We start from the raw sequence: 21,126 nt of genomic DNA, 5'->3' as shown, positions 1-21,126 counted from the left end.
GTATCTCTTCTTATCTATTTTTAACCAGTGAGACCCTCCCTAGAAGCCCCCAGAAGTCCTTTCTCACATCTCATTGACCTGAATTATAACCTTCCTAAATCAGTCCCTGGCAAGGAAACTGTGAGAACGGTAGTTGGCTTGGATTAATTGGGATTGATTGCCGAACCACTGGAGGAAGGGTGGGATGCAGAGCAAAGTGTGGGCTCTGCCAGGAATGAAGAGAGGAGGCAATCAAACCTCACTGACATGCATTAGTTTTTCTTCTGCCTTTTTTGCTTGCTCCTTCCTTTTTCGCTGCAATACAATCTTCCTACCCCTTACATGCTGTATTCTGTCAGGTTCTAGTCCAGTCCTCTTCTGATCTATGACCTTCCCACCCTATGCATCCTCCCTGAGTGACCCTAAGCATGCCTATGGGTTTAACTGCCCCTTGGGTACAGCTGACTTTCCACCTAGACCTGGCTCCTTAGCTCGAGGCCTGGATATTCTCTGTTGCCTACTGACCCCCTACCTCCATCTGGATATTCCTCAGGCCTGTCAAACCCAACCTGTGCAAACATTTCTTCTTCTGGATTCCTTGGGTCTCCATACACAGCCCTACCTTCACCCATTGTTCCAAGATTGAAATCTGTCCACTCAGACTCTTCCCTCCCCCTTACCTCCACTCCGTGTTCAGTCATCTTCAACTCCTCCAGATTCTCTCCACTCAGTTTGCCTAGAATCTGTCCCTTGGGCAGGGCTCTCCTCACTTCAGGCCTGGCTGGTAACCTTGCCTCTTGCTCCGCTCATGCAAGCCTGTCTCACTGATTCCAGTGGGCTCTTTCTAAAATGCAAATCTGTACAAACTACTATCTACAAAACAGATGAACAACAAGGTCCTACTGTATAGCACAGGGTACTATGCTCAATAGCTTATAATAACCTACAATAAAAAAGAACATATATATAAAAATAAAATAAAATGCAAATCTGAGTCTGTCCCAGCCCTGTTCAAGATCCTTCAGTGGCTTCCTTGTCTTCAAGGCACACCCAGGTCTGGTCCCTGCTGACTTGTCCAGTTCACTACCTGAAACTTTCCTTGTTCCCCCCTGAACTCAATATGCCATCTCCCACATCTGGACGGTACACATGCCGCTTCTTCCACACCATAAACTTCCTCAACACACACACACACAAACACACACAAACACACACACACACACCCCATTTTTCCTTCCACATGCACTCAAAAATACTTTTATTTTTTTTCAAAAATACTTTTATATTTGATTTGTCATAAGGAACAAGACCTTGCATATTGTTCTATACCTCGTTTTTGTCAGCTAGCATGGTTGTCCACCTTTCCATGCCTGTGAGAGCTCTACCTTATGTTTCTTACAAATGGCTCCTTTGTACTCCTTCATAGAGCAAAGAGGAGTTTATTTAACCACATCTCTGTTGATGGACACATGGACATCCCAGTTGTTTGCCACCATTATAAACACCACTGTAGCAAACATCCCTGTACATATATCTTTGTGCACACATCCCAGCATTTGTGTCATCAGGGATCCAGGTGATTCCTTGAAGTGGAATTGCTGGATCAAAGGTTACGTGCATTGAACGTATCAAGAGTACTGCCAGTTTCCCTCCAGAACGTATCCATTTATACGCATTGAACGTATCAAGAGTACTGCCAGTTTCCCTCCAGAATGTATCCATTTATACAACCACCCATAGTGTATACAAATAGTATATAAAAGCACCCATTTCTCAGAATCCTCATCAACACCAGATATTGTCAACCCTTAAAATTTTTGCTCATGGAATTTATTGCCTTCAGTTTGTATTCTTCTGATTACTAGTGAGACTGAGCATCTTTTTATATTTTTAAAAATTTGTCATGAACTGTTTATTCTTTTTATTCATTTTTTTTCTGAGTGTTTTTTTCTTCTTGATTTATATCCCCCCCACCCCATTTTCTCCACCAGACATTCAAGTCTGGGTGGAGAAATTCCCACCACACATTCAAGACTTAGGCCAGGGACGACCTCTTTCAAAAGGTCTTCCCTAGTTCTCTGGCCTCTCTTTGCCCCCGTCCCCAAGTTAAGCCCGAAATTCTGCACTCTGTACACACTAACATTGCTGTGTGTTTATCTTCTCCACAAGATCATGAGCATCTGGCTCGGTTCCCTCTACTACCCCAGCTCCTATCAGTGGGCCCTGCATAGCGTAGGTTCATAATAAGAGAATGAGCAAATAATCAGCAAGTAGGACTACTTTTAGGCTTATTTCCTTTTTCCTATTCTTTGAGAAAACAGTACAGAAGAGAATAGCCTGTTTTGTTCTGTTTCACATACACAGCTTCTGCTCTTTGCCTTCATTGTTTACATTTTTCTCTGGCTTCATTTGAACATTAAACTCCCTCGGGTCATAGGATCCCAGTCTCAAGACCTGAAGCTGTTCTTCCTCGCAGTCCCTGAGACACACTCTCATTTCCTCTACCTCACACCTCTGCCTCCTTACCACCCAAGGTACCTGTGCTCTTGGCATACTTCAGGCCAGACATCCAGGAAAGGCCAGAAATGAAGATGCATCCAAAATAATATCTTATTCAACCTGGAATGTCCAATAAAGGCTAAGGATATTTAACAAACTTGTTAGTTGACAAATGCTACATTTATTATCAGATGCAGACCAAAGCCTCAGACAAAGGACAGCCCCATCCCACCATATTATCATAACCTGGATCGGAGAACACGGAGCCAAGCAAATTAAGCTCAACGCTCACTAATCAAGCCCTGGGTCAACCTTGAGATCCTAGTCTGAAATCTATGAGAAGGACCATGAACCTGGACTTTCTGCTTAACTTCAATAGAAGTCAGATCTGAAACCCTGAATTTGTAGGATCATCACAAAGTAATTAGGTTTAGGTTTTCCAAATTGATTTAAAGCAACTGCTCATTTTGTTCTTACCCTGAATAAGATCTTTCATCCGTAGCAGCAGCCAAGCTATACTTCAGTTCCGATTGTATCTAGTGATAATAACAGCGGCTAATATTTGTTGAGTGCTGACTATGAGTCAGGCACTGGGCTAAGTGCTCATGCATCATCTCTTTTAACCCAGATAGACAGGTCAGTTCTCAGCAGAAATGGGAAGCACAGCCTGCTAATAACTGGGAGGATTTATGTTCAGCTCTGCTAATGCCCACAAGCATCCCAGTTTCCAACCCATTTCTACAGACCAGGAAGAGCCTCCAGCTTGTCAGAGATGGCTTCTCAGAGAAAACTTACACTGCAGCTTCTCCAGCTCAGATCAGTTCACACGTTCTAACCTGTTTGCCTATAAACTAAGATTTGAAAGAAGTTTTCCCACTTCCGGGAGACTAGAAGTAGGAGTGAGGCACTGTTAGTAAGTAAGTAATCAAGAAAAGGCTGAAATTAAACTCTCGCGTTTCACCACTGCTTACAGCTTATTGTTTTAAAGGAGGCGTTCCAGACACAAGGAGGGGAGGCCCAGCAAGTTTACTCTCATCTCTGAAGCCTTCCCCTTCACCTGGGCAGACTCGGAGGGAGGCCTGGCAAAGCCTCTCAAGACATGAAGCCCTAAGGAGCGGTCCTGTCGGGGAAGTGGAGCCGCGAGGCTAACCAAGTTTGTTAACCTCAGACTTCAAAGGGAGCAGTCAGACCCTCCCTGAAAAGGCCGGGCTGCCCATCCTCCTGGAGGACCCTCGAGATCTTCCGAAGGCCCTGCAGGAGCTGGAGGAAGCCGGCAGGGAGGCCCGGTGGGGTCAGGGGAGGGAAACTGAGCCGAGGCCCAGGAGTGGGGCGGGCGTGGGGCAAAGCAGAGCCTTCTAAAGAAGCCCAGAAGATTCCTGGCGGCCGGGGCTGGAAAGCGGCCGAGTTCTCTTTTAAAAAGAGAGAGAAAAGAAAACAAAAAAACCTCGTCTGAGCATGACTCTTGGCGACGGTGCTTCCACCAGCGCCTCCGCAGCGGCTCCCAGAGAAAGCTCGCCAGACAGGGACAGACCCACAGCCCAGTGGAGCGGAAGGGAGGCCAGAAGCCGGCCCACGTCGGAGCGGGGGCTTGGAATGTTGGATGGGGGGGATGGGGAGGAGGGACTACCGACTCTGCAATAATCGGTTCAGAGACAATTGGCCATCCATATGGAAAAGATAAAGTAGATCCCTATCTTACAGCAGGCCTCCAAATAAGTTCCAGATGCACTAAAGACCTACAAGGAACAAGCAAGACTACTATGGCGCGTTTTGGGAAGGAAACATAGAAGGGCAGCTTTGTAATACTGGGAGAAGGGACAGGTTCTGTAATAAGGTATAAAAACGTGCAAAACGAACGTAAAGGAAAACATTGATAACTGTTTACATTAAAATGAAAATCATCTCGGGGGAGGGTATAGTTCAGTGGTATGCTTAGGGTGCATGAGGTCATGGGTTCAATCCCCAGTACCTCCATTTAAAAAAAAAAAAGATAATAAACCTAATTACCTTCTCTCTAAAAAAAAAAACAAAGAAAATCATCTCTAAGGCAAAAGACATTGTATGCAAAGTGTAAAGACAAGCCATAGACCCATAATATTTGCAACCCATAAGACCAGAAAAATCTAGTAGAATATTTGAAAACATCTAAGAGAAACAGCCCAATAGAAGGGGGAAAAATGGGCAAAGGAGATGAACAGGCAACTTCAGAAGGTCAGTAACAAAAGAAAATCGAATCCACTTTACTTGTAACTATAACTGGAAATCACAACCACGAGATCCCATTGGGTGTCTGTGGGATTAACAAAAAAATAACATCTGAAGGGGGGAAGGTATAGCTCAAGTGGTAGAGTGCATGCGTAGCATACACAGGGTCCTGAGTTCAATCCCCATTATCTATTCTGAAAATAAATGAATAAACCTAATTACCTCCCCCCAAAAAATTGAAAAGAAAAATAAATATAATTAAATTTTAAAAAATAAAATAACATCTGATAACCCAAGTGTGGAACTGAGTGCAGGAAAATGAGAAATCTATTGCTGGCAAAAGTGTAAGTTGGTACAACCATCTAAGAAAATTAGGTCAAACCCTATAAAGTTGAAGCTGCACAGGCTCTTGGTAGAGGTGTTTTCCTTCATGTTCACAAGTGGACAAATCCTGTACTTGTCTGATGTGTTTGGGAGTAAGTGGAAACAATCTAATCATCACTGTATGGAAAAAGAATAAACTGGTTTTACTCATCCAATGAAATACCATAAAGCAGTTAAAAGGAATGAAATAAATCTACATGTATCAACATGGCTAAATCACAAAATCTAATTTAGGGTGAAAAAAAGTTACAAACACATATTACACACTGATACCATTTATATAAAATTTCAAAACAAAAACTATATAGAAAGAATACAAAATCATGATTGTATGTTTAAAATTTTTTGTAATTTAAAATAAAGTAGAAACCACAATGACATACCATTTCATATTCATTAAGATGGCTATTATTTAAAAAAAAACAGTAACAAGTGTTGGCAAGGATATGGAAAAATTGGAACTCTTGCACATTGCTGATGGGAATATAAAATGGTACAGCCACTGTGGAAAATGGTATGGCAATTTCTCAAAAAAGTAAAACCGTATGATCCAGCAATTCTGGTTCTGGGCATATACCCCAGAAGACTTGAAAGCAGGAACTCTAACAGGTATTTGTACACGCATGTTCATAGCAGCATTATTCACAATAGCCAATAGGTAGAAGCAACCCCAGAGTCCATTGACAGATGAATGGATAAACATAAAATGTGATATATGCATACAACGGAATATTATATAGACTTAATGAGGAGTAAAATTCCGATATATGCTACAACATGCAGTAACCTTGAGGACATTATCCTGAGTGAAATAAGCCAGACACAAAAGGACAAATACCGTGTGATTCCACTTACATGAGGTAGAGTAGTCCAATTCATAGAGACAGAAAATAGAATGGTGATGGGGGTGGCGTTACTGTTTAATGAGTACAGCTTCAGTTTGGGAAGATGATAAAGTTCTGGAGATGACTGGTGGTGACAATTGCAAAACAATGTGTATACACTTAATCCCATAGAATTGTACACTTAAAATGGTTTAAAATGGTACATTTTATGTTAGGTATATTTAAATTAAAAATAGAAATATTAAAAGAAGAAAATTGGCTTGAATCCAGCCTCTCTACCTAGCAGAGCCGGCAGAGCGGCTCACCTGCCTACATAGCCAGGCTGACTCCAGACACCAGGGCCTCCCCTCTCCTCTTTCCCTCCCCTCCCCCACAACCGGTCGCTACCCTGCGGCCCAGCAAGTCTCACCGCGCAGACGCAGAGCTGGGGTGGGTTGGTAGGCGGGGGCGTGGCCTCACTCTGCGCCTGTGCCGATTCCAGCTGCGACTGCTGTGGGGGGAAAATGACGCCCAGGTTGGGCTCCTGGGTTGCCGGCCGAGGGGAGGCCTGCACTGCACACGCGCAGACTGAGTATCCGCGTCTAAGGCCGAAGGGAGCGCGCGCTCCCCACATCCTGCGCGCCTGGCTGCCAGGCATTCGTCTCTGCCGCGACTCCCGCCGGGCCCGGCAGCGCTGGCGCGCCCACATCTGAAGAGCGATGCCCCGGGAGATCATCACCCTGCAGCTGGGCCAGTGCGGCAACCAGAGTGAGCGAACGAGCGCCGGGCACCGCCAGTCTCCGGTTCTGCCCCTTGGGCCCCACCCAAGTGCTTAGCATCCTCCAGCCTCCCCCCCTTTCCCTTCCATGAACCCCCTGCCCTACTGCGCATGACGAACCGAGTCCCAGACCCCCAGAACGAGAGCCATACCTCCAACCCTGGGTTGTCACGGCTCCCAGCCCAGACGTCTTGGGTTTATCCTCTGAATGTGACAGCCTCTGAGCCTCACCCTGGGCTTCTGAGGCCTTACGGCTCTAGCAGACCCAGGCGTCTCTCCCCATCCCCTAGTTGGGTTCGAGTTCTGGAAACAGCTGTGCGCCGAGCATGGTATCAGCCCCGAGGGCATCGTGGAGGAGTTCGCCACCGAGGGCACTGACCGCAAGGACGTCTTTTTCTATCAGGTGCCCCCAGCGACTTGACCAGGGCTGGCAGCGGCCCAGGGGGCCCGAAGGGAAGGGCAGCGGCTTGGTACTGGGAGACCAACTGGGCAGAGGAGCCAGGGCGCTGGCTTGAAGAGGGAGGGCAGGCAGGAGCCAGAGTTGGGAGGACTGGGAGGGCCCTAGCTGATTGGGCTCCCTCCTGGACTTGCCTTGACAGGCAGACGATGAGCACTACATCCCTAGGGCTGTGCTGCTGGACCTGGAGCCCCGGGTGATTCACTCCATCCTCAATTCCCCCTATGCCAAGCTCTACAACCCAGAGAACATCTACCTGTCAGAGCATGGAGGAGGAGCTGGCAACAACTGGGCCAGTGGATTCTCCCAGGTATCCAGGTGGCCATCCCAGGGATCCTTGATGTTCCCTTCCTGGGGCAGGGCAGGCACAAGCAGCCTGAGGATTTGACCAGATTGACAATAAATATGAGACAGTTACCCTGATAAGAGAGACAGCCAGGGAGAGGTTTATGCAAATTTTGTGCAAATGATTTGCAAAAAAGTATTTCTGGGGCAGGTGGGGGTGGTATAGCTCAGTGGTAGAGTGCTTGTCTAGCAAGCACAAGTTCCTAGGTTCAATCCCCAGTATCTCCATTGAAAATAAATAAATAAAACGTAATTACGCACCCCCCCTAAATAAGCATTTCTGGGGTGAGGACCATGCTGAGGCTCTGCTTGAGGTGGCAGCAGTGTCTGAGGAGGGTAGAGTTATTGGTGCTGAAAGGAGATGCTCTCTGGAAACTTCATCCTGACCTTCCCTCCCCATGTGTCTGTACAGGGTGAGAAAATCCATGAAGACATCTTTGACATCATAGATCGAGAAGCAGATGGAAGTGACAGCTTAGAGGTGAGGCTCTGCCCCACTGAAGGGGGTAAATAATGTTGAAAAGTGCTGGGTTGGGGGGGAGACGGTAGCTCAGTGGTAGCATGCAGGAGGTCCCGTGTTCAATCCCCAGTACCTCCATTAAAAAAAAGAAAAAGAAAAGGAAAGTGCTGAGGAGAGGTCAGGAGGTACCCTGAACAATGTGTGTTGGGGGCAATCCAATTCAAAACTCTTTTATTGAATATCAGATGTGAGATAAATAAGGTACAGCCTGAGCCCTCAAGGAGATCCTAATCTGGATGGCTTCAGTTCCTTAGCCACGAGTCTTCCTTCTCAAGGAGCCTCATCCTGGATAGACACAGAGGAAGCCTTGAGACATGAGTGTGTTGGGAGTAGGGAATGAGACAAGCCTGAAGCCTCTCCCCCAGATCCCTGGAGATTGCCTCTCTACCCCTCCCTATGCAGGGCTTCGTGCTGTGTCATTCCATTGCTGGGGGGACCGGTTCTGGCCTGGGCTCCTACCTCCTGGAGCGACTGAATGACAGGTGAGCCTGTGTTTGGGGAGAAGGCATTAGCCCTGGTTCCCTGAATAATGTCTTTCCTTTTTGTCACTTTTTCCTTTTTGACTGGAAGGCCTGCCACCACCCCCTTTGAATCATAGGCAGGAACAGGACCTGGCCACCCAGGGAACATCCTGGAAGCAATAACTCCCTGCAGAAGTCTTGCCTAGGGAGAGGAGGGGATATACAAAGTTTGATGCTTTAGGCTTATCTTTTTGGCTCCTGGGCTCCGAAGCTCAGTTCTACCCTCACTGGGCAAGACTTTTTGTAATAGACCTTGGTGGCACTGGGAAAGGAATGGTTCCTGTTATCCCTAGAGAAGACAGAGATGGGCAGTGATGTGAGTCCTTACAGCTCACTGTGCCACCTTCCCTTTCCCTCTTCCTTACCCCCAGGTACCCCAAGAAGCTGGTGCAGACTTACTCAGTGTTTCCCAACCAGGACGAGATGAGCGATGTGGTGGTCCAGCCCTACAACTCACTGCTCACACTCAAGAGGCTGACCCAGAACGCAGACTGTGTGGTAAGCACGGAAGGAGGGAGGGGAGACTTTTTTCCTATCTTCCCCAAACCAATGAGACACCTGCATCCTGCGCTCCCCAAGCCCCTACCCAGAGAATAAGGGAACCAAGAAAGCCATACTTGGTGGCCCAAGTTATGAAATAAAGACCTGATCCCAACTTTCTTATAGTCCCTTTAGGCAGCAAGATTCACAAAAAAAGTGAATATCTCCAGCCACTTAGCCTATTTAATGCCCACTCATGCTTGCATTCTCAGCCCAAGGGTCACTTTCTCAGCAAAACCTACTCTGACCACCCAGTCAAGGTCAAATTCCTTTGTGCATATTTCAGGCTGAACTATACTTCTCTGTTGTTTTATATTTGATGTCAGTCTCCCACCTCTAGATTGTAGACCTGGTGAGGGGGAAGACCATGCCTGTTTTACTCTCCATGGTTTCTCCAGAGCCAGGCACAATGCCTGGCACATCTTGGACAATCAAATATTTGTTTGAAGTGCTGTATGGTAGAAAAGTGTCTCCTGATGTACCAGAGACTGTACTTGCCTTTTAAATTAACACACCTACATCCTAGTTTTGGAGTTTAGAGGGGAGCTAAGCTAATAACTTATTTCTCTACCCCCTTTCTCCTCAAAAAGGTGCCGTGACCCTCTTCTGTCCCCCCAGGTGGTGCTGGACAACACAGCCCTGAACCGGATCGCTACAGACCGCCTGCACATCCAGAACCCATCCTTCTCCCAGATCAACCAACTGGTGAGCCCCCACTCCTGGACTCATTTGGACTGGAACCCCTCCTTGCCATCTGGGGAAGGGAGGCACCCCGACCCCTGGGCAAGACCCATGACACGGCACCCCTGTCCCCAGGTGTCCACCATCATGTCGGCCAGCACCACCACCCTGCGCTACCCTGGCTACATGAACAATGACCTCATCGGCCTCATCGCCTCGCTCATTCCCACACCACGGCTCCACTTCCTCATGACCGGCTACACCCCCCTCACCACGGACCAGTCGGTAAGAGCAGCCCTCGGGCCCAGCAGGCCCTGAGGAGCCTTTCTCTTCTCCCTGCTGCACCTGGAGCCGCCTTTGTGGCCCCCAGAGGCCCTGCGCTCAGGGTCTGGCACAGACTGGGCGACTGTCTGGCTGCCTTGCTCTCCTCTTCCCTCTGCCTGTGGCTCCCTGCGGGGCCTGGGCTGTACGGGGTCTGCATAGGCTCCCGCACAAGGGCGTGAGTTTGCTGAGCGAGGAGGGCTGAGATGCCTGATCCCACAGCAGAGGCTCAGTGTGAACCTAAATGTGAGGACACTCCCCACAGAGCCCAAACTACCCCAAGTCCGATGGGGACATGTGTTGCTGCTCCTCTCTGTCCGTGCATCTCTGGACTGTGCCCTGAGTGCTGGCCTGGTCCCTGTGGCCACTCTCCCCTCAGGTGGCCAGCGTGAGGAAGACCACGGTCCTGGATGTCATGAGGCGGCTACTGCAGCCCAAGAACGTGATGGTGTCCACAGGCCGGGACCGCCAGACCAACCACTGCTACATCGCCATCCTCAACATCATCCAGGGGGAGGTGGACCCCACCCAGGTAGGTGAGGCCCCTCCGTTCTACCCCCGGAGCCCACAGGGGTAGAGGAGAGGCTACCACCACCACTCCTGTGCCCATCCCAGGTCCACAAGAGCCTGCAGAGGATCCGGGAACGGAAATTGGCCAACTTCATCCCCTGGGGCCCAGCCAGCATCCAGGTGGCCCTGTCCAGGAAGTCGCCCTACTTGCCTTCTGCCCATAGGGTCAGCGGGCTCATGATGGCCAACCACACCAGCATCTCCTCGGTGAGCCTAGTCTCCTGGTCTTCTTTGGCCACTCCATTCCACTAGCCACTTTCACCATTCTCCCCCAATTCCATTCCAACCCCCTCTCTTGCACTGGCTCCGATCATGGAGATTTCTTTCTCTTTCAGCTCTTTGAAAGTTCCTGCCAGCAGTATGACAAACTGCGGAAGCGGGAGGCCTTCTTGGAGCAGTTCCGCAAGGAGGACATCTTCAAGGAGAACTTTGATGAGCTGGACAGGTCCAGAGAGGTTGTGCAAGAGCTCATTGATGAATACCACGCAGCCACGCGGCCAGACTACATCTCCTGGGGCACCCAGGAGCAGTGACTTCCTCCCCATGAAACCTCCAGGACAGTAAGCACAGCCCCCATCATGCCTGGTCTCTCCAGCCCCAATTCCTCTCACCAACGATCTATCAAGGTTCTTCTCCAGCTCAAGAGAGCTCCTCTCTTCCATGCCCTGACCTATGATATGCTTATTTAGCTCTAGTAAAGTAATAAAGCTTGGTTGTGAATATCGTCAGGGCTTGGTCTGTGAATATAGGGGATGATGAAAGGCTCTCCACGTTGCCTTACAGCTCCCAGGTATGTGTTGGTAGAATGGTCTTTCCTTGCTCTGGCTTCTTACCACTTAATCCCTTTCTTTGTGTGTCCACTATTTCCATTAGCATCCATTGCCTAGAACCAGGCTGTTTTACTGGGGCCAGCCTACTCTCAAGACTACAGAGGGTTACTGAGGTCTGCTCAGTGCCTAAGCTCCTGCCCCAGGGTAGATCAAGATTGCCCAGATTGCCTCAGCCTCCTCCACTCAGGGCAGAGGCTGTAGGGGCTACTGAAAGAGGGCCTGCAGCATTCTGAGGTCAGGAAAGCTGAGGCTCTGGATTCCAGGCCCTTGGCCATTAGACCCTCAGGAGTCAACCCAATTCAACCCAATCTGATAAAGCAGGAACGGACAGGAGCTCAGGGTCTGAGCCCATCCTAATAAATTCTTTATCTGTGCCAGAGAAGTTCTTGGGTTTGATCCTGCCCCAAGCTTCTCTCCATTCAGGGCCCAAAGCAGTAGGCACATTAAAGATGGACCCAAGCAGGGCCTAGAATCTGGACACCAAAGTAGGACTGGGTCATGCTGATCCTGATGACTCACTGCCCTCGGGCCTCAGGGACGCCACCAGGCCACCCCTATGCCACTCAATGGAAGAGAGGGTGAGTAATTGCCAGCTTCCAAAACTGCTCTCTTGCCTGCCCCACCCACCACCCTAGGGCAGCATACTGGCCAGGAAGAGGTTAAATGCAGAAGGTCAAGGAGGGTGGAGCCCTGTGGTGCTCAGACTCCCCTGCTAGTAAAAACCCAGAGTGTGGGCGTCCCCAGGGGTGGAGCTCTGAGCTGTGAGGCTCCAACTTGTCCCACTAACAACACTCCCACAGGAAGGGTTTGTGTAAATAAGGATTTTTTTTTTTTGCTTCTCTTCTACAAATAAATTAAGAAACAAACTAGAAAATTGTCTGCACCCATTGCAGTCCTTGGGTGTGGGGTGTGCCCTGTCCCTGCAGGGCCAAAAGGGTCCATGTTTCCCTGAAATCTCAGAGCAGTCCAGGTCCAGGCTGGAGGCAAGAGGAAGGTCATGACCTCTTGGCAGGCTCAGTCCTGCAGCTGCCCCAAACAGCCAGACTGTCCCTGGGGCTCATCCAGGCCCGGGTGCTGGCTGGGAGGGGAGGTGTCTGGCAGGTCTTGGCATGGAGGAGAAGGGCTGCTGCTGGGCCTCTCAGGGGAGGGGTTGGCCAAGTAGGCATTCACCAGCTGCATGATCTCTTCCACCTAAGACAGGGCAGAGGTCAGAGTACATCAGGGGCCACTGGGTCCTCCTTCATCTCATCCTCCGCCCAGGCTCCCTATCAAGGCCTTACATGAGCTGCTGCCACAACCTTTCCATCCTCATCATCACTCTCCCTCACTCATTATGTGCCAATCACACTTACTTCTTTCTGCTCCTGTAATATGCTAACTTTATTCTCACATCAGGGCCTTTGCACTTGCAAGTCCCTCTACCTGGAATGCTGTGGCCCCAGATCTTCCTTTGGGTAGCTTAAATGTCACTTTCTTTGAGTATCTTTTCCTGACCATTCTACCTAATGCTATGGCTCCCTCCAGTCACTTCCTGTCACACTACCCTCTTCTTTGTAGCATTTATCACTATCTTAAACAGTCTTTAATTCCTTGTTTAGTGTCTGATCCCTGGCTCCAGTAAGCAACTTGATCCCTGTTGGATCCCCAGGGTCTAGTCTAGAGCTGTACCTGGTCCATGCTCAGTATTTAATAAATGTTTCTTGACATCCTTTTCCTTCCTCCTTCCGCACCCTCTTCCCACTCACCTGGGGACTCTGCAGGAGCAGCTGGCTCTCTCCCACCCTCAGTGCCAGGGTGTGGGGGCCCATTAGCTGGCAGGCGGCCACATGGCCATAGCTGACACTGTGGATGGGCTCTGTCTCACCCGGTCGGGAGAGGGACATGGCCTTGGCTCCCAGGCCCAGGCATAGCTTCTGTGGAGTGCCCCCACCAGGGTCCTGCAGACAGACAGGCAGAGTCAGGGTGGAAGGAGGGGACCCTGCAGCATTATTTTTGGTGGGGAGAGGCTGTGAGCAAGAAGTTTCCCGGTTCCCCCTTAGGAGCCACAGTGCATGGATGGAAGGGGGCTAAGGCTCCAGAGAGGTGAGGGCCCCAGGGCCAGTGACTCCTGGAATTTGAGATGGGCAGCTGTGCTGGGTGTAGGGAGTAAAGTGACCCACAGTGGGGGCCTGTGGCTCTGGGGCAAAAGTGTGGGGCTCGGGCCGCCAGAGTCCCCTTCTCCCTCTCCCCCTCACCGTGCTCAGCTCCAGAACGTCATACCGAGCAGCGCCGAACCCTGGACACTGTGCCGCCAGGGCCAGGTAGGCAGCCATGGCCTCAGCTCGGCCCATGCCCCGTAGCCGCTTCCAGCCTCCCAGCACAGCAGCCGCCGTGCCGGCGCCACCTCCTCCCTCGCCGGCCATGCTTCCCGCCGTGCGGCCGGCCCCGCCGCGCCGGGCCCGCTCTGCCCGCCTCTTGGCCAGGCCTGGGCTCCAGATCGCCCCGGCCAGCAGGGCGGCGGAGGGGGTGGGCCTGGGGACCGGGCGGGGAGGGTCTTCAGGCGGCGGGGCCGGGGTGGGCAGCAAGCAGTCGAGGCGCGGCAGGGGCGCCCGCGGGGAGAAGTCCCGGTGCAGGCTCTGCAGGCGCAGCGCCGCCAGGGCGCGCAGCGTGTCGTCGGGCGGGAGCGGCCGGCCGCGCAGCAGCAGAGTGTGAGCCTACGGGGAGGCAGCGGGCGTCAGCGTGGGAGCGGCAGGTACCTCGGGGTGTGGAACCTGAGGTCTGGTTTCGAGCACAGCCTCCCCCGGGGCTGCCATAACGACCAAATGGGACGGCCCAGAAAGGGAGGAATTCAGGCTCAGGGATTTTTGCGGGGCATGGATGCCAGAGATTCTCACCTGCTCGAAGAGGAAGGGCAGTTCTTGACCATCTGGGGACAGCCCCTCAGGGTGCAGAGGTCCGTGAAGACGCAGACATAGTCTCCAACCGGATTCCGGCAGGTCCTCCAGTCCGACTTCCTCCGCCGCCAGTCTGCAGAATAGAGAAGGAAGCAATGCGGGACATAAGCACCGCCGCAGAAGGCACCGGCCACGGGGAAAGGGGCGGGGCCAGATGTTTGGGGCGGGGCTCGAGCGGAGTGGACCGCTGAGGTGAGCCCTGGATCCTGACTGCAAACCGCCAGTGGGCAGGGATCCATCTGTGAACCAGCAAAACATAACTGCGCTGGACAAGTGGCAAGCACTCGGTAAACGTTTGCTCAGGGATTGACCGAAACTGAGAGGCAAATGGGCTAACGGAGAGCAGGGCTGGGGCTGGACATTTACTTCTCAAACCTGGTGAGCACGTCGGCCACGAGAGTCCCCCCAGCCAGGGCTCGCTCCTGGGCCCCCCGCTGCTCGTACAACGCGAACGCATTGCGGCTCCGGGTCAAGCCCAGCCGCCCCACCAGCTCTCTAGCAACCTGGAGTGGAGACAGCATAAGAGGAAAATCAGACCCAACCCGTGCAGGCGTCTTGCCTGTACTTCTGGAGGGGCTGATCCGACTGGAGGGGTTTTTCTGGTCTCTTAGTCCCGCCACACACAGCCCTTCCCAAATGATTTCACAGACTCAGAGCCAGGCATGGGAAGCTGGGAGGAAGGTTGAGTTTTCAGGGTCTTACCTCTCCCGCCGTGGTGTGGGAGTCTATAGCCACAGGGCAGGCACCAGCCCCAGGACAGTGCACGGTGCACAACAGCTCCTGCCTTCGGCTCAGCGCGGAAATCTCAGCCAGCGATGGCACCAGCTCTCGGCCGCGTGTCCGTCCCAGCGCTTTCCGGATGAAGCGCGCAAATTCCGCCAGCTCTGAGTCCGGGAGCGCCTTCTCAGTCCTGGGTTAGGGAGAATCCGAGGATCAGTGCTCAGAGGGCTTTCCTTCTCCCCTTCCCCCTCGCTTTATTTTATAGTTTATTTCATCTCATAGGTTCCCTCCCCTCCAACTCTAAGTTCTTTGAGGGCATCGAGACCAGTTCTCAGTCTATCCTTGATATTCTATATGGAGCTGAATTACTTTCTAGGGCCCCTGGCAGCTTCCTCCTAACTGCCCACTCCCTCTTCCCAAAGTTTCCATGATCCTCCTTTGGGTTGAAATCCAAACTCCAGCCACATTCCGCTTTCCAACCTAAAAGCCCTGGCGCTGGACTGCATGAGCCCCGAGGAAAAACAGCCTTTTAATAATTCCTCTGGCGAAAGTGGGAGCCTTTTTATAATCCCCCCCAAGCGGGATATGATCTTATAATTCCCACAAAGGCATTGTGCATATTAGCAGCGGCCCTGACCTTGGGCAAGTCCCTTTCCTTCTCTGGGTCTAAATTCTCCATCTTCCAAACCCTTTGAAAAGGCCTGTCATTCTTTTCTAGCCCTGTGACTCCCTTGCTTTGGCCTTACCGCTCTCCTCCTCCTCACCTCTCCAGATGCCCCAGGAGATGCCCCCGTACAGCTCCCCCAGGCCGGAAGGTGCAGCTCATGCAAGTGAGGAGCTGCCAGTACCGCAGGGCTGCGGGGTCTTGGGTAGCTGGGGGACCCGGGGGACCCGCAGGGCCCGAGGTCTGCTTAGCCAGCTGCAGGAAGAGTTCGTCGCGGAGCGCGGGCAGGTCCCGGCAGGTCTGGAGCACACCCTGCATCAGGGGCCCGGGGCGCCGCGCCCCCTCCAGGGCTTGCAGCGCCAGGAACAGCCGCACCGCCTCCTCCCGCAAGGGTGCGTAGCCTGGACCTGTGGGAGGGTGGGGGCGGAGGGACGGTTTGGAGAGGGGACACAGAGCTGGGCCCTGGGAGGAAGACATGAATCAGGGGAAGGTCAGAGGGAGTATAAGGGGACAGGGTGTGGCAAGGAGGGGAGAGTATGAAGGACAGGAAGAGTGAAGGGAAAGCAATGGTCCCCACAGAGCCAAACTCAACCCCTGCCTCCCAGGAATCTCCCCTTGCAGATCCCCTAAGGTTGCACTTTGAGTTAGTAGCTTGGAGGGTTAGACTAAGGGACACAGGGTCAAACCTCAGATTCTATAACTGGGTACTGAGAGCCATCACCATAGGCCAGAAAACAGGCTGGATGGGGAGTCAGAAAACCAGAATTCTCCTCTCAGCTCCCCTTAATAATCTAGCTTGGGACCTGGACCTGTCATTCCCTTTTGGGGAGAAGTATAACAGGATGAGGTCAGTACATTCTCCCGCGGTGGTGACTTTTCCAGCACTTGTAAAGGTAATATGCCATGGTCTTGAGAGTATAATAAAAGAATAGAAGAGATCGTATAAAAAGGAACATCAGTAATCAGAATGAGACCCATAGAGAAAGTGGTCAAAGGGGGCCTTATTTTCTGTGCTGGCTTCTCTCCCTCTCTACTTCGAGTATCAGTCTGCTCAGCTCCTGGTTTCATCTTCATCTTTTAAAAAGTGAAGGGCTGGGCAGGCCCCCGAGGACTCAGGACTCATTGATCCCTGTCAGTTGAGGCATTCAGATTCCCAATCCAAGGGACTTGGGTGATGGCACCGCTCACCTGGGGCGCTGACTCCGTAGGGCAGAGGGAGGAGTGGGGCATACAGGGCCCCACTGGTGTGCCTCAGAATCGGATTCCGTTGGTAAATAAGTGCTACGGCTTCTGCGTCCCCACAACTCTCCTAGAGATCAGGGAAAGGATCACAGTGATGGTGAAAGAGGCTCCTCAGAAACCTAGAAAGCTTATGGGTCCACCACCCTCCTCTTTCTCCATGGAGGACCCTCCTCGCACCTGAATGTCCCTGAGTAGCAGCTGGGTGGGGGTCTCCAGCGGTGCCTTGGAGGCAATCACTTCGCGCAGCGCCACTCCCCAGCGCTCCGCCTCGGCCTGGCGCGGCGAGCAGAGCCGGATGCTGTGCTTCCGGCCAGACACGGTCACTGACCACAGACCTGGGAGAAAGAGGCCGAGGAGGGCAATTAGGCCTGGCTGGGGCCGCTGCCCAAGGACGTAGGGGAATCTCCATGAGGTCTCACCGGTCTCCTTGGGCCTGCGCTCCGGGCCGGTCACCGAGCACAGGCTGGTGAGCACTAGACTCCCGAGGCGCCGCGCCGCCTTCCCGCTGCTGCTGAACTGGTCCAAGGAGTCCCGGGTGAGCACGAACCAGGCTCGGCGCGGGGGCAACCAGGGCCGCGCGCCTCCTCCGCGGGGTTCGCGATACAGCCAACCTGAAGACAGGAAAAGGGGGGGGATCATCAGGAGACGACATTATGCCCTGGAGGGTTGGGATTGGAGCCTCCAAGAGTGCATGAGGTGGATCCCCACCTTTCACGACGATGTCTGGGTCGTCTTCTGGAGGCCCCTTCTCCGGAATGAGGCTCCTCGTCTCCTCCCAGCTTTGCAGCCTGGGCAAGAGGGGAGGGAGGGTTGGGCGAGGCTGCCGGTCCTGCACCCCGCCTCCAGGGGGCTCCTTACTAAGGGCTCCCTAGACAGCGAGGGGTGCCTGCTCCCGGGAAGGGCACCCCTCCCCCAGGCTGTGGGAACCGCTGGGCCGTTCTGACCTCGCACCAGAAATAGCCTGGACCCCCCCTTCCTCCCCGCGCCCCCAGCCGGACCGCCCCCCCGGGACCCCGGCCAAACCACAGCGTCCGGCGGTGTAAGGCCTCTCCCTTATTGCACAACCGCTGGAGGGAAGACAGCGAAGATGGGGGTCCCGGGAAGGGTTGGGGTCTCCAGACCATGGGATGCAGGGGCCGAGCTTACCTGTCTGAGACTGGCCCGCTCCTCACAGGCTGAGTCAGCGTCACGTCCAGGGGTCCCTGGGGAAACAGGCAGGGCAGCCCTCAGGCTCGAGCCCTGCTCGCGCGGGATGCCCGTGGCTTCTGCCCCAGGACAGCGTTGCTCCCGGGATTGAGGAATCAAGGAATCGGGTGTGACTGTGACTGAGCGAGCTGAAGCCACTGGGCTGGCCCCTTCCACCAGTCTCTACAGAACAGACCAAGCTAAGAAGCCAAGGCTCTTGCCTTCTCTCTGTTACTCTTTAAGGATGCAATCAAGAGCTGGGGTAAAGTGGAAAGAGCACTGGGCAGAGAGTCAGGAGACCTGGATTCTAACAAACACCAGCTCAGCTACTAACTCTGATCGCAAACTCGCTGTGGAACCTTAGCAAGCCCTTTCCAGTCTTTGGGCCTTAGCTTCCCAATCTTTGAAAGTGAGAAGTGGATGAAGTCTTTTCTTGCTCTGGCAGGCTCGAAGTCAACCCCTCCTCCTCATTTTCCCTTCGCTGGCTGGCGGGCGTGCAGGCTGGCAGGCAGGCGGTGGGCACAGAGGTGAATGAAGGGAAGAGGGACCCTTTAAGTATAGGGCTTTCTCCAAGAGCTTCTTATACCCTCCCAGTTACCCCTGAGACTCAGTGGTAAGCAAAGACCCTGCCCCCTAGCTGGGGCTCAGCCCAGGCTAAGGAATACTCTCCATGGGAGATACAGCCTGGGATTTTGCCCTCCCCCCACCCACCCCCTGTGCCCTGGAACTTCTACTGTAGACTGGGGTCTAAAAGAGGCCAAAAACCCATCCAGGAGCCAGGTCAGGTGGGAACTGTGCCATGGTCCCATTGCGTCCAGGCAGCTAAAGCCAGGAGGGAGAGGTGGGGGAGGGGGCCAGGGACACCTGTCCCCAAGCTCCAGGGAGGAGGGTGGGGTGGAGGTGGAGCATAAGGGAGGCAAACGCAGTGGTTCACAAAGCCGACCCTGTCCAAGTTGGAAGCTTGGGGACACCTGGGTTCTGTGCCTTCCTGGGGCACAGATCCATTTATTTTCTAGAGGGCCTGAGAGAGGCTCTCGGCCACACTGCCATGGGGCAGGTGCTGACCCCTCTCTTAGACCAAGTCCCCTAATCGCAGTCCCCTGCTTTCCTCCCTCCCCCCCTCTATATTTATCCGCCCTCCGCCTCCGCCAGGTGCTGGCGCCGGCCCCGGCGGTGCAGCCCGCCCTACCCGGGCACTGAGCCACAGGGCCTGCTGGGGACCCCTGAGCGGGGGATGGGAGCCTGACCCAGGCCACAGCACATGCGAGTCTGGTTGCCCAAAGTCTGGCTGCTGGCGCACAGGGGCATCAGAGAGGGGACGTCAGGGGATGATAGTCTCCCACACCAGTTGAGCCTCAATTTCCCCATAGGGAGATTCGACAAAACCGGGGAGATGAATTCTCTCATCCTTCCCTCAGGGATGCCCCAGGAGCCTCACCAGGGAGGACAGACAGTTCTGTCCTGAGTGCCAGGGTAATGATGAGGTGTCCTGGAAGAGTTATGGCCCCCAGCTCCTATTCCATGGGGTCCCTGCCACCGACCCCAATCTGAGGATGCCTTCTTCTCCTCGCACAGGTCACTGCGGCGGGAATTCCCGCATCTGGCCCCAGAACTCAGCGCTCATGAACTGGGAGCAGAGCGGACCCAGGCGTCCGAGCCACCCAGCCGGCCTCGCCACATTCCTCGGCGCTGGCGGAGGCGGAAGAAGACGGGATGGGACGCGGGCCCGGCGGGGAAGGGAGAGGCAGGGCCAGGTCGGGCCAGGCGTGACGCCTCCCCTGCCTCAGGGCCCCCAGCAGGTGGACAGCGCCCAGCGTGCAGCGCGAGGCCCACAGGCACATCCCGAGGCGAGCTGCTGCTTAAGCTCTGGGGGCTTCTGGCCCCCAGGCAAAAACCTCTCCCGAGTACCCTGTCCGAAAGAGCACGGCTTTGGCTGGAGTCTGGAGCAGGCTCAGGCATGACGGCCGGTTTTAGTGAGAGGGATTGAGACAAGGCTCCAAACCCCCCGGGACTTACCCTCCCGCCGCCCGCTGGACTCGGGGTCCGTAGCTCAAAGGTCTCCTCGTCCTCGTCTTCGTCCCCGTCCCCGCTAAGCTCGCCGTCCCCGTAGTCCCGGTGCAGAAGAGTAAAGCCTCGACGGCAGCAGAGGAGCCACCACAATCCCCCGGGGAGAGGCATCCGGGCGAGCAGCCGGGGGATGGGGGCGCGGGCAGCCGGGGCCGAGCTGCAGGGGGTCAGAGAAACTGGCGGAGCTCCGACCCGAGCAGGGGAGAGATGAGGCGGGAGGAGGGGAAGAGAGAAGGGGACTGGGAGGAGGCGGTGTCTGGCGCTGGGGTGCAAGGGGTCGCTAGCTAGAGCCTGCGGGGGGCTCAATGTCTGGGCCCCCAGAGGGGGAGGGGGGGAAGCGTCCAGGGCCCGAGGGGGAGGAGGGAGCAATGTCCGGAGCTGGGAAGTAGTGTCCGTTGTAGTGTCCAGCCCTGTGGGGGGCAGTGTCCGGTGCGGTGTCCGAGGTGGGCAGTTGTCCAAGCTCCTAGGAGGGTCGTGTTCAGTAGGGCGTCCGGTGGCCGGGGCCCGGGCCGCGCGCGCTGCGCTCCCTGCAGCCCCGGGACTGGCGCGCTAGGGGAGCGAGCACAGCGCCGGGACCCCGCCTCCCCAGCCCCCTCCCCTCGGGGCCCCCCTCCCTCTTCTTTCTCTCCTCCCTTCATTACAGGGCAGGGTCCAGTTTTCGTCACAGTCTCCTCTGACCAATCCTTGTGCCTGGCGCCGGGCGCGGCCACCAATCAAACTACTTGAACTGCGACGGGTTGCATCATGTGCCTCTGGCTTGGTGACAGCGGGGAGGGGCAGGTGAATGAGGAGAGAGGGGGCGGTGCGATGTTAGCCACGCCCCATCTCTGAGGTTGGACGCGGACTGCTAGTGACGTCACG

The 21,126-nt window shown here is 53.9% G+C and overlaps 3 protein-coding genes across 6 annotated transcripts in view; 1 reads left to right on the top strand and 2 right to left on the bottom strand.

The window, feature by feature from the left end:
- RETREG3 (reticulophagy regulator family member 3) overlaps window positions 1–2,989 on the bottom strand; it is a 48,393-nt gene extending 45,404 nt beyond the window's left edge. Inside the window, exon 1 of the mRNA XM_072939303.1 lies at window positions 2,956–2,989. Coding sequence (XP_072795404.1) covers window positions 2,956–2,974 — 19 coding nt within the window. The 5' untranslated portion in view covers window positions 2,975–2,989. The remainder of the gene's footprint in view (window positions 1–2,955) is intronic.
- Window positions 2,990–6,369: 3,380 nt separating this feature from the next.
- Window positions 6,370–11,352, top strand: TUBG2 (tubulin gamma 2). The gene is made up of 11 exons (XM_072939306.1): window positions 6,370–6,659; window positions 6,960–7,072; window positions 7,269–7,436; window positions 7,884–7,952; window positions 8,394–8,473; window positions 8,884–9,010; window positions 9,671–9,757; window positions 9,869–10,018; window positions 10,434–10,586; window positions 10,670–10,831; window positions 10,960–11,352. Exons 1-11 carry the CDS (start codon window positions 6,611–6,613, stop codon window positions 11,155–11,157), a joined length of 1,356 nt encoding a protein of 451 aa, XP_072795407.1. The 5' UTR covers window positions 6,370–6,610; the 3' UTR covers window positions 11,158–11,352.
- Window positions 11,353–12,260: 908 nt separating this feature from the next.
- On the bottom strand, window positions 12,261–20,859 carry PLEKHH3 (pleckstrin homology, MyTH4 and FERM domain containing H3). Of its 4 annotated transcripts, none has more exons than XR_012059763.1 (13): window positions 20,215–20,858; window positions 18,160–18,215; window positions 17,722–17,801; window positions 17,433–17,624; window positions 17,191–17,348; window positions 16,960–17,080; window positions 15,872–16,178; window positions 15,090–15,297; window positions 14,754–14,890; window positions 14,328–14,460; window positions 13,714–14,147; window positions 13,200–13,391; window positions 12,261–12,645 (listed from the first exon to the last, which is right to left on the bottom strand). XR_012059763.1 is itself a non-coding variant. In XM_072939301.1 (13 exons), the coding sequence occupies exons 1-13, from the start codon at window positions 20,374–20,376 to the stop codon at window positions 12,469–12,471; spliced, it is 2,382 nt and encodes a 793-aa protein (XP_072795402.1). In that variant the 5' UTR covers window positions 20,377–20,859; the 3' UTR covers window positions 12,261–12,468. The 4 variants fall into 4 exon arrangements, 2 of the variants coding, with proteins under 2 accessions (XP_072795402.1, XP_072795403.1); XM_072939301.1 differs by having other exon boundaries at window positions 13,689–14,147; window positions 20,215–20,859; XM_072939302.1 differs by having other exon boundaries at window positions 13,689–14,147; window positions 14,763–14,890; window positions 20,215–20,859.
- Window positions 20,860–21,126: the final 267 nt, after the last annotated feature.

Source organism: Vicugna pacos, chromosome 16 (assembly GCF_048564905.1).
Source record: "Vicugna pacos chromosome 16, VicPac4, whole genome shotgun sequence".
NCBI lineage: Eukaryota > Metazoa > Chordata > Mammalia > Artiodactyla > Camelidae > Vicugna > Vicugna pacos.
The sequence above is the reverse complement of the archived record's forward strand: the minus strand, read 5'-3'. Positions and strand labels throughout refer to the sequence as shown.

Coding starts and splice junctions, on each gene's coding strand:
- PLEKHH3 (XM_072939301.1), bottom strand. CDS start 20,376: ATGCCTCTCCCCGGGGGATTGTGGTGGCTCCTCTGCTGCCGTCGAGGC. Junction 18,216..20,214: donor GTCCAGCGGGCGGCGGGAGG/GTAAGTCCCGGG, acceptor CTGTTTCCCCAG/GGACCCCTGGACGTGACGCT. Junction 14,148..14,327: donor TGCCCTTCCTCTTCGAGCAG/GTGAGAATCTCT, acceptor GCCTCCCCGTAG/GCTCACACTCTGCTGCTGCG.
- TUBG2 (XM_072939306.1), top strand. CDS start 6,611: ATGCCCCGGGAGATCATCACCCTGCAGCTGGGCCAGTGCGGCAACCAG. Junction 6,660..6,959: donor GGGCCAGTGCGGCAACCAGA/GTGAGCGAACGA, acceptor CCCATCCCCTAG/TTGGGTTCGAGTTCTGGAAA. Junction 7,437..7,883: donor GGGCCAGTGGATTCTCCCAG/GTATCCAGGTGG, acceptor GTGTCTGTACAG/GGTGAGAAAATCCATGAAGA.